The following is an 11,899-nucleotide window of genomic DNA, read 5'->3' as shown; positions in this document are numbered from 1 at the left end:
CTGACAGTTTTTGGTAGTTCACCTCCTGCTGGAGTCTCCTGGAGTTCCCTTCTTTGCCATTTCCATGTCACAGAGCCTCACTGTTAATCTCTATACTATTACATGTTTATCAGAACTTCTGTTTCACAATGGATGATTTCAACATATTTTCCGTTTATGATATTGTGTGCTTCTCCTGAAATTCAGCCTCTTTCTTTTTCTCTTATGGGTGAGCTCTTTAGAATTCTGAAGTCTATATACATTTTTAAATAAATGAATGTATTTATTAATTACTTCTGGATTTGCCTTGGGTTACTAACATGTTTATTATTTTTTACTATGATTAACACATAATTAATTTCTACATATATTATGGTATATAATCACAATTCACTGATTATTACATTGCAGTATGCCTCTTTTGCCTGGCTATATTTTTGGAAGAAGTATTCAGAAGAATATTTTATTATCCTTGAATGTTATTTTAATATCGTAGACAACAAGTATTCAAGAATTGACCTTTTTTTTTTTAATTTTTTTATTGTTATGTAATGAATTGACCTTTTTTTTTAAGATTTTATTTATTTGAGGGTGCCTGGGTGGCTCAGTCGTTAAGCGTCTGCCTTCAGCTCGGGTCATGATCCCAGGGTCCTGGGATCGAGCCCCGCATCGGGCTCCCTGCTCTGTGGGAAGCCTGCTTCTCCCTCTCCCACTCCCCCTGCTTGTGTTCCCTCTCTCGCTGTGTCTCTCTCTGTCAAATAAATAAAATCTTTAAAAAAAAAAAAGATTTTATTTATTTGAGACAGAGATTGCAGAGTGAGAGAGAGAGAGCATGAGCAGGGGGAGGTGCAGAGGGAGAAGGAGAAGCAGGCTTTCCACTGAGCAGGGAGCCCAATGTGGGACTCGATCCCCAGGACCCTGGGATCATAAACTGAGCCAGAGGTAGACGCTTAACCGACTGAGCCACCCAGTCGCCCCTCCAGAATTGACTTTAATATATATATATATTTTTTTCAAGTATGATTCACCTCTATCCCTCCTATGAGGTTTTTAGGCTTTGGGGTGCCTGTGGAAAATTCCTGTCTTTCAGGGCACTGGAACTTTTGATCACAGAGCATTTAAATAGGCTTCCCTGAAAATAATTTGAACTACATGTAATTACTCTTTCATTACTGAGGAATCTTATGTTTTTTTGTGTTTCTGAACATTTGCACACCATGGTTGAGAAGCTTGATAACTCTGTTAATTATGAATTCTACTTTTGGTGTAATACTTTTTCTTTTCTTTTCTTTTTTAATCTTTATTTATTTGAGAGGGAGAGGGAGAAGCAGGCCCCCCACTGAGCAGGGAGTCCGACGCGGGGCTTGATCCCAGGATTCTGGGATCATGACCGGAGCTGAAGGCAGACACCTAATGACTGAGCCACCCAGGTGCCCCTGGTGTAATACTTTTTCATATAAAATATCCGTCTTTAAACTCTGGTTAATATGAAGCCTGTCATTATTTATATATTACAGATATCTCTACTAGATGTATGAGCAAAGAATTACCACCAAAAGACAACATTAATAATGGAGAATTATTCCAAGCGTTGATTTTGGAAAGACATGTAAGTCATGACTTTGATGACTTTGGTTTGAGGGAAGTCCAGCAAGATGTGAACAAATTTGAGACTCAGTGGCTATATGAAGAAAAAAATTACAAAGGAATGACTACATCCCATTATAAAAATCTCACTTGTAGAGAAGACCAACAACATCACAAATTCTGGAATAATTTCTCTGTAAAGCATAGTGTTTCCATAAGAAATAGTAAATCTCAATATTATAAACATGATATGATGAATAAGGCACTAAAAAACAAGGTAGGCTCTTCAGGAAACAAGTATAGGAACTGTTTGGACAGTGGGCTTGGATTAAGCTTTCATTCACATCTGGCTGAACTGCAAAGATTTCAAACCGAAGAGGACATTCATGAAAGTAATCAAGTTGAGAAGTCTACCAAAAAGACTTCAGTTTCACTTCAAAAAATTCCTTCTAGTGTCAAAACCAACATTTTTAACAAATATGGGAAGGTTCTTACACATTCTTCATTACAGACACAACACCAAAAAACACCCAAAAGAGAAAAACCTTACAAATGTAAAGAGTGTGGGAAGACTTTTAGCCATTGCTCAACCTTAGCTACTCATCAAAGAATTCATTCTGAGCAGAAACCTTACAAATGTAATGAGTGTGGCAAAGTCTTTAACAGGTTCTCAAACCTCACGAGGCATCAGAGAATCCATACTGGAGAGAAACCATATAAATGTAATGTATGTGGTAAGGATTTTATGATACGTTCACACCTTTGGGGACATGAGCGAATTCATACTGGAGAGAAGCCTTACAAATGTAATGTGTGTGGCAAAGCCTTTTCTGAGTGTTCAAATCTTGTTCAACATAAAAGAATCCATTCTGGAGAGAAACCTTATAAATGTAATCAGTGTGGTAAGGAATTTATCACTCGTTCACACCTTTGGGGTCATGAGAGAACTCACACTGGAGAGAAACCTTACAAATGTAATGAGTGTGGAAAGGCCTTCTCTGGGAGTTCAAATCTTACTCAACATAAGAGAATTCATGCTGGAGAGAAACCATATAAATGTAATGTATGTGACAAGGCCTTTAGTCAGAATTCAAGCCTTACTGTTCATCAGAGAATTCATACTGGGGAGAAGCCTTACAGATGTCATGAATGTGGGAAAGCCTTTAAGCAGTATTCAAGCCTGAGTAGACACCAGAATATACATAGAATGAAGATAAAGATGTAGAAACTGTGGTAAGGCTTTTATTAAATGTTCTCACATTTGGAGTCATGAGGGAACGCATACTGCAAAGAAACTTTACAAAACAATGGCATGGCCTTCGTGCCATGACTTGACCTCAGGAATCACCAAAGATTTCATGTTGGGGAAAACCCTAGAAACACAACGTGTGGTAAATTGCTTAAGTAGGTGGTACACTGTACTGCGCATGAGAGAATTCTTACTAGTGAGAACTAAATCTAGTTCTTGAAGATAAATCAAATGTCAGACTCTGCAGGAAAATTAAAAGAATGATTTAAAATTCCTGAGACAATGGGTATAAAGGAGCAGGGGCATCTATGGAAATACCCACTTATCTTCAGTTTATACAGTCATTTTATTCGTTTAGATTGCGTGATGAGGTTTATTTACTTTATTATTGAATTTGGACCTGTAGTTGGAAGTCTGTGAATGATGTTATGTCTTCATCACAGACTTTCCATGTGTTGCCACAGTGGTGTCTGTAATGGAACTTCTTGTTTTGGTCCTAATGTGAATGGTGGTTTTTTTTAATTTTCAAGTCACTTGTTTCTTGCTGATATCTAGGAAGATAGTTAACTTTTGTATTATGACCTTGTATCTTGCAGTCTTGGTATAATTGCACATTAGTATTTTCTCTACCATACTGTGGCGCATCGTATGAGATAGTTCTGAAGTTCTGGTGACAGGTGTCTTGTTCCTGGCATAAAAACACAGGACTCTCTGTTACCATACTAATACTGATTGAGTCTTGCAGTCATTAAGTTCAACTTGGTCATGGTGCAAATTCTGGACGTACTGTGTTGCAATCAGAGTATCCGGTTTATTAAGGTCTTGGAAGCTTCATGCATCATTGGTATTGGCATATAAAAAAAAAATCTTTGCACATAAATGGAAACTGGTCACAGCCAAAATTATAAATAATATGCCAGTAATCTAAAATATGAGTACAAGTTATGAAAACACCTAAGTGTAGATCTAGATTATTATAAGAACATAGCTATCCAGCTTTCTCAGTATATCATAATGGTTAAATCATGTGCTTTGATACCTCCCCCAGTAACTTTAAGTCCCCAGTCTGCTGCTAAACAAGGAGTGGAGATAGTGAAATCACTCAACCCTGTGTGCCTAAGTTCTCCTCCTTAGAATGAAACTAGTAGTAGTCCCATCCCTGATTTTTGATGAATGAAGACTAAGTGCCTTGACAGCAGAGATTCTTACATTGTGAGTGTTCTTTAGAATTCCCCATTCAACTCTTAGAAGGCTCTTAATGAAGCTAAAATTAAATATTTTTTTCTTAAAGATTATATTTATTTTCGAGAGGGAGAGAGCACGAGAGAGCGGGGAGGAGCAGAGGTAGAAGGAGAAGCAGACTCCCTGCTGAGCAGGGAGCCTGACGTGGAGCTCAATCCTGGGACCCCACGATCATAACCTGAGCCGAAGGCAGACGCTTAACCCAGTGAACCACCCAGGCGCCCCTAAAGTAAGTATGTCTTAATGGGAAGTAAGCATAAGTGAAGAATATTGGTTTACACTTGAAATGGTAAATGTAGGCGAAACTTCAGGTTCCCATGCAGCATCCCCCAAAGGAAGAACGTCACTCATTGCGAACCATCAGATGGCCTCCAGGTTTTTGGCAGTAGGAATGGTCTTCTTAATCACAGATGCTGATTAGAATCCTGGGGAATTTCTTTCTTCTTCCTTTACCAGTATATCTTCCTTTTTGTCATAGGTGAAGGTTAAGGTCCACAGATTTGAGTGTCAAGCACCTGTTTGTAGCCAGCTCCTTAGTCATCATCTTTACAGGAATCTCGAGCACAGTGACAGCTTTTGGGTAGGAACATTTCCCTGATTTTGGATGTAAATTTGTTTGCTGGGTCATAGAGTGATACTGTGCTATATTATGTAACATGTAACTGTCTGAGCAACCTGGGTGAAGGGGTGAAGTTTACAAGGACTTTTTCATACAATCTTTGCACATTTTGTGTATCTGTAATTACTTCAAAATAAAGAGTAACAAAAGGCAACATGATATGCTGTGGCTTTTAGAAAGTTCAGGTGCAGCTCTTTGTTCATATGAGAATAAAGGACATTATAGGTACATCCAAAAATCCTTCTTAAAACTTAAATTCTTAAAACTTGTCACCTCCTTGGTAATTTTCCAGAACACCGTAAATGGGATATGCCTCCTCCCCACATAACGTGCGGCTTACTCTGCTTCTAAGAACTGAATCAGCAGCACAGGAGTAGAACCAAAGGATTGGGTGTTTAAAGTGTTTGCTTTATTATGCATTGGTGGATACTTTGTTCTAGAACCACCTCTAATCTTGCATGAAGTGGGCAGATGATCTGAGGAAAGGGGAAGACGAGTCCGGAAGTACCACTGAAATTCTCTTACTGTCTGCATGAACGAAGCTTCCATCTTTCCCTTAAGAACAGGGTCAGAAACTCCTCATTCTGGACAGAGTTCTCGAGACGCGATAGAAGAGGCAGATCTACACAAGGTGAGGTCCTGCCTTGGGGAGGGAAGCTAGCCTCACACAAGACAACCAGCTTTCTGTAGGTCTCTAATATCATGACTGTGCACATAAGCTCTCTGAGCAGCGTCTCTGCAGTCCCTGTGTTCTAGGAGGATACTGTGGAGTACTGGTGAATGCCCCAGTCCCTGAAATGAAATACACGCACACAGACAGACATTTCCTAAAGTGGCAATGGGAAGATTCTTTTGTTTTCACACATTATGAGACAAGAATAGGAGTATAAGGATTGGTTCTGGTGTAGCGTGAGGATTATTACTTGAGTTTGGTGGCAGAACTTCTGGGTCCTGACTTTGGAGAAGTTTGACCTTTGTAAGTTTCAGATAGCTCCTTCAGGGTGGTGCCTTCCCTGTAAGGCTCAGTTGCACATTGTGTGGGGACCTTTCTGTGAAATCATATGATTGATGGAAGGCATTGTACATGCATGTGCCTTCCTGTACTAGTTACAGGTCATGGGATGTAGTATCCTAATTCAGGTGCTTCTCAGTTTCATCTTGTGAGCATACCACCCCAAAAGCTATTCTCAGTCTCCCACGTCATCCCTCTGCATTCTGCCTTCACCCCTGTAACCTAATCTCCTGTTGTCCTAACCTGGAGGGTTTGCCTGAGGATAAAAAGTGAGGTAACATGTCCCCCGCGATTTCTTAGACACAGCTGATTAATCTCTTTTTTCCTATATCCCTTTTCCTCACATGATCGATGCAGTCCCAGGACTGCAGTAGAGCCTGGGGTTGTCATAGGAGAGAGAATTCATAGGGAATGTTAGAAGAAAGAAAGCTTTAGGATAGAGAATAAGAGGACTTTTTAAACAGATGAGGGCCTCCCAAACGTGTCAGCCTACAGAAGACCCACAATGGTACCATGCAGTGGCAGTTACAAAACAGATTTGGTGCACCTGGCTGGCCTGGTAGAGCACGTGAGTCTTGATCTCGGGGTTGGGAGTTTGAGCCCCACGTTGACTGCAGAGTTTACTTAAAAAAAAAAACAAAAAACGAAAGTTTAAAAACGAAAATACAGGCTTGATCAATAGCTTGAATATAGTCCATTTCTTTAGTGAACAGGCGTTCTCCCACCATGGCTTCTGAATGAGTGAACGCAGATGATTATGTCAGCACCGATGATTTGTTTCTGCATCTTACACAAAGATTGGTGCCCTTAATCTCAGTCTGTAGTTTTTCAAGTGGCAGGTCAAATAACTCCAACTTGGGCAGTAGCCCAAGATCCTGGATTCTGACCACTGAGTAAAACAACCACATCAGCTCTCATTTTTCTGCATGTCCAACAGAGAGGCTAAACATCCAGCCCAGTGAATCCATGAGGTTTTAGCTTTGGTGAATCATCAGTGGACCAGTGTCAGACAATGAGGGGAATCTGGGATCACTGAGGTCCTCACGGTGCCAGGGGCTCTGCTTCAGGCTGCAGATATGACTTATTCCTATAGAGCTGAGATGTTACTGATGCCAGTCAGGATTCATCCTTAAACATACCTTCTCCATTTGACCAGCAAGTCTTTTAGGATCTCTCTGCGTTGTTGGTTGTAGGGTTCAAGTTGTCTCATCAACATGGGAATGTTAACACCAGACAGTCACAAGTCCTGAATGGGTCATGCTTCACTTCTGACAAATGTTCGGTAGCAAGCTAATGGCTGCTTTTCAAAAGCAATTTACCTGTTAGTTATGTCACACCTGAGTTCAGGGGCGCTTGGGTGTCTCAGTTGGTTAAGCATCTGCCTTCGGCTCAGGTCATGATCTCAGGGTCCTGAGATTGAGCCCCGCATCACATCAGGCTCCCTATTCAGCAGGGAGTCTGCTTCTCCCTCTCCCTCTGCCCCTCCCCCCTGCTCGTGCTGTCTTTCAAATAAATAAAATCTTTAAAAAACAAACAAACCTGAGTCCAAACCCCAAGGGAGCCTTCCAGATGGAGACTGCCTGCCTTTGTCAGAGACTCCAAATGGTGGAATCTGGCACAGTTTTGCATTGTCTCCGATATTCCAGAAGTCTGTTAAAGGGCTGGGCCTCTTTGGGTTTTTTTTGATGGTGGTCGTGGTCAAGATACAACAGTGTATTTTTCTTTATTGCTAGAATGAGCATTGCACATTGCCCATATAATTCCAATAAACTGTAATTGGAAAAGGACTCTGAATTTGTTACATTTTATCAGCCTTACCTACTGGCAGAGAAGGAATGTCCTAGACAGGCCTATTGAGACTAATGTCTCTAACTTTCCAACAAACAATTCATCCACATAGGGAAACACTGACAGCAGAGGGTTGAGATAAATGTGCTATATTCTCACCCACACACTGAAGGGAAATGCCTGGGGAGTTTGCTTCACTAACACTGTTCTCCCTTCAGCCCACCCTGAAGAATGTGGATAAATATGGAATCTCATACAGATGGTGATGGTTGTGAAAATTGGCAAAACATTTTGAAAAGTATTGGAAGTATGAATGAAAGCTGAACAGATGTAAGCCTATGACCATGAAATTTACTATTCCAACAGAAATTTGTACATGTGTCACCAGAGCACAAATTCTAGAATTTACATAGCAGAGCTATTCACAATAGCCCGAAACTGAAAACCACCCACATGTGCATCAGGAGTGGAAGGGTTAAAGTAATTGTTAGATGTTTATACAATGGAATTCTATTAAATGTTACGAGTCCACACAATGGAACTAATGCTAGTAAATGACCTACAACATGTGTTAATAAGAATGAGTTCATGAAACCATTTGGAATGTGAAGCCAAATAATAGAAGATTCTATTCTGTATGGGTCCATTTCTATAAAGTGCCGAATAGGCACTTTGAAAAGTGATCTGTGCTGTTAAATGTCACATTACTGTTTACTGTGGTAGATAGTAACTGGGAGGTTTTTTGGGTTGAAAATCTTCTGTTTTTTTTTTTAACTACAAAATAGATACAGAGATGTGTTCACTTTGTGCTATTTTACTGTGCTTTGTACTTAAGACCTATATGTGTATCTTGAAAATTGTTTTTAAATACCTATCACCAATTTTTAAAAATTCAGGAGAAGGTAAGTAGATTAATGTTTTCATGTCCTTTTGTTATTGTAAAGACACTAAGTAGTACTGTAATTTGTTTTTAAAAGATGTGCTCTAATTCCTAGGTGAAATATGAAGATATTGAGTGTAAAACCTCCTAAATTAAGGTAAAGTAGAGAATTATTGAAAATTTACACAGAAGATAGAAAAATAACAAAATAGACCATGGGTAATGAAGAACATGCTATTGCATATTGGTAAATCTAATCCCAACTTACCACTGTTGTATTGAACATAAATTGGTAATAGCTCTTGTTACAATCTAACATTGTTTGACCCTATTCAGTGATTTTTTTTTTCACAAGTTAAAACATTAGGATTAAAGTAAAATAATGAAATATAATCTCATGGCATTTCAACCTAGTAAACTGCCAACAGGACTGTATAATAAGATTAATGTAAGTTGTCATTATAATCATTGCAAGTGGTACTATTCTCATATTAATGTACAGTTTTCCAGTACTATTGATGAATAACAGACAATCTAACAACGCACCGCACGTACACATTCAGACACAGAGACATGTACGTGTGTGTGTGTGTATTGCATCTTGATTTGTGGTCTAACGTGGGTAAATATTTCTGAGTGGCTCTAATCTTAAAAATAGTATTTCTCTATTTTTGTGCCATAGGGTTCAATATAACAAGATTCATTATGTCCAACGAATTCTCTTCAAATTATTGAATCCTTAATATTTTACTGCAGCTTCATTAGGTAAATACAGCGCTAGCTATATTGTAATTTTTCCTGTACTTGAGTAACAACTGTTTTGTCCTTGTGGAAACCCTCCTGCCACAGACTGCACATAAACAAACAGGATTCCTGACTTTCCTTCTGAATGACTGTCCTGAGCTGCTACAGGTTCAGTCAAAAACTCCACTTCCTTCCTCCTGACAGACATGAGTGCCCCCAGGTTTCTTTCTTTCCAACATGAGAATTGTCATCTTCACGTGATACAGAAAAGTCTGTCCTCTGCAGTTGCCAAAATCCATGCCACTTTACCCTCACGTTTTGCCTTTTTGTCTCTCACTCACCTGATGTCGTTTAAACAATTAGCCATACATCTTCGTGCTGTCATTTTTCCCGCTGCAGTTTAATCTACAGGAAAAAATTACTGTGCTTCTCTCCCTTCATATAATTATCTTTCCAACAGCCACCATCTCTATAAGGTTGTAATGTACTAATTTCATACCTTGGCCCCAAATACACCTACTACCTGAACCTGATTTCCATTTTCAGTTCACCCCATTCTGTTTCATTTTTCCCAGAGAACATTTTGTTTATTCAGTTTCTTGAATGGCCATCTCACATACTGTTCCTTTTCCATGGAACTTTACCAGACATTCCATGCTTAGTTAATTTCTGGATAAATACATTACGTCAAACTGGAAGTTCTACGCTCAGAGACATCCGCATAATATCCAGGTTGTGTGAGATCCACGTCTTTTTTATTTCATAGACTCGAACTGCTCCACTATAAACATGACTAACAATTATGTAAGGATTTAAATAATAATTACATAGTACTCCATTTACAGTTGTTGTATTTATGGTTTATTATTGGACACAACTTCAGTCCAAGAGCTTTTGTAAGGTGACTGTCATCACTGTAGAACTCTGTGAAGAGGAGTGAATAAACAATGGATGCTGTGCATGAACATAACTGTGTTTCTTTTTTTTTTATGTTAAACTCAAGCCCCAGTGTGGGGCTTGAACTTATGACCATGATGAAGAGTTGCATGCTCTACTGAATGAGCTGGCCAGGTGCCCCACTTTATGTTTCTGATGACATCAGGAGATTTAGTTCCTTGTCCAGACAAAACAGAGCCTGGACACACTGGAGCCATGGCTCATGAGAACAAAGGGGCCTACAGTTGGGAAAAATCTGTTGTTCAAGGCAGAGATGTTCACCAGCAACCAACTGGGATTATTAATAAGAACAGTGCAGACTTGGAAGGTGGAAGACGGTATAAAATGATACAAGGGTGCTCCCAAGGACAAGGATTCTTTGGGTGACTGTGGACCCAGGGATGCATCTTGGGGAGAGATTGTTTGTATGAACGTGCCTGACCCACTGCTTGTGCTTATGCAAGATGGAAACCATGGAGCCACTGGCTCACAGCATGACCCCCAAGCAGCAGATATCAGAGAATGATAACAATGTTGCCTGTAGTGATAGTGTGGTTTTGTTATTACCTACCCCAGAACAGTATCCCAAATCCTTTTGCATTGTTCCATTTGCCAATCACACACACAGGAAAAAAGAGATTTACCAGTATTGGCAGGATCCAGCACAACGAAACAAAGGAGCCAATGCGCCTGGGAGGTTTTACTTTTAAGTTCTGCCCATGTGGAGTTTCTGGGGCTGATTGTGATGGCCTGGAAGATACTCAAGAGGCAGGTGCTGCTGATGGACACACCCGTTCCCACCCTGTGAAGATAGAAAACAAGTTTGCATCTGACATCATCAAGGAAATCTTTCAAATCAAGAGCTGCCACTGTCTGGGGACTCCTTTAGAAAGCAGGGCTAGAGTTGGCTCTAATCAGGTGCTTGAGCATCAAATCTGTGGATCTCACCCTGCGCCCAGGAAAGGAGGAGATAATGGTAGAGAAGAGAGAAATTTCCAGTGATTGTGAATCCTGTCTGTGATAAGAAGATTGTTCCGATGGCCACATTCCTGAAGCCATTCTGCCAGCTTACAGTGACTGATAAAATTCTTTTGTCTTCAGAGTCAGAGGATCCTGCATGGGAATATGATGTATGGGCTGCATTTATCATGTCCACTGCAGTTCAGTATTCTCCACTTACCATTGGTTCCCCATTAGACATGATCATAGTTCTATAATTTTTAGCAGCATCTCTCCCCTTGGTGATGTGTTTGTACATAAGAGGAACAGACACAACAGCCATATCAAAGTGCAGGGTCCTTTAGTGTCATTCAAAGATATTATAAGTTCCTGGACATGTTTATTGTTACTAGTCTAAGTTTTTATTTTTTTATTTTTTAAAGATTTTATTTATTTATTTGAGAGAGAGAGAATGAGAGAGCATGAGAGGGAGGAGGGTCAGAGGGAGAAGCAGACTCCCTGCTGAGCAGGGAGCCCGATGCGGGACTCGATCCCGGGACTCCAGGATCATGACCTGAGCCGAAGGCAGTCGCTTAACCAACTGAGCCACCCAGGCGCCCTAGTCTTAAGTTTTTAATACTCTATTAGTAATTATTATTTTTATCACGAGGAAAACTCCCACAAGTAGCAGCACTTCTCACTTTCACTTCCCCTAGCTCCTGCTTTCCAGTACCTGCGATGGGTCCACATATTGGGACTCTCCCTTTCTCACAATGGGACTCTTTGGGAGCCCATCCACAGTCCCCTTTTCATACTCCCTTGGAACCAGGTAGGCACACCACCCACCCCAGTGGTGGCTGCATGAACACTTTCTAGATGTAGCCACTTGGATCCCAGAGAGCTTGCCAGTAGCCACCAAAGCCC

At 40.3% G+C, this 11,899-nt stretch overlaps 1 protein-coding gene and 1 pseudogene across 1 annotated transcript; one reads left to right on the top strand and one right to left on the bottom strand.

The window, feature by feature from the left end:
* Positions 1-1,477: 1,477 nt before the first annotated feature.
* Positions 1,478-10,070, top strand: LOC145718782 (uncharacterized). Its single transcript, XM_081810295.1, has 2 exons — positions 1,478-2,799; positions 4,107-10,070. The coding sequence occupies exon 1, from the start codon at positions 1,514-1,516 to the stop codon at positions 2,789-2,791; it is 1,278 nt and encodes a 425-aa protein (XP_081666421.1). The 5' UTR covers positions 1,478-1,513; the 3' UTR covers positions 2,792-2,799; positions 4,107-10,070.
* Positions 10,071-10,102: 32 nt separating this feature from the next.
* On the bottom strand, positions 10,103-11,526 carry LOC102749525 (vomeronasal type-1 receptor 4-like; annotated as a pseudogene).
* Positions 11,527-11,899: the final 373 nt, after the last annotated feature.

The sequence above is a fragment of the Leptonychotes weddellii genome, unplaced genomic scaffold, assembly GCF_054177405.1.
Source record: "Leptonychotes weddellii isolate Sample4059 unplaced genomic scaffold, ASM5417740v2 HiC_scaffold_2179, whole genome shotgun sequence".
Lineage (NCBI taxonomy): Eukaryota > Metazoa > Chordata > Mammalia > Carnivora > Phocidae > Leptonychotes > Leptonychotes weddellii.
Note: the sequence above shows the minus strand (reverse complement) of the source record. Positions and strands in the feature narration are given on the sequence as shown.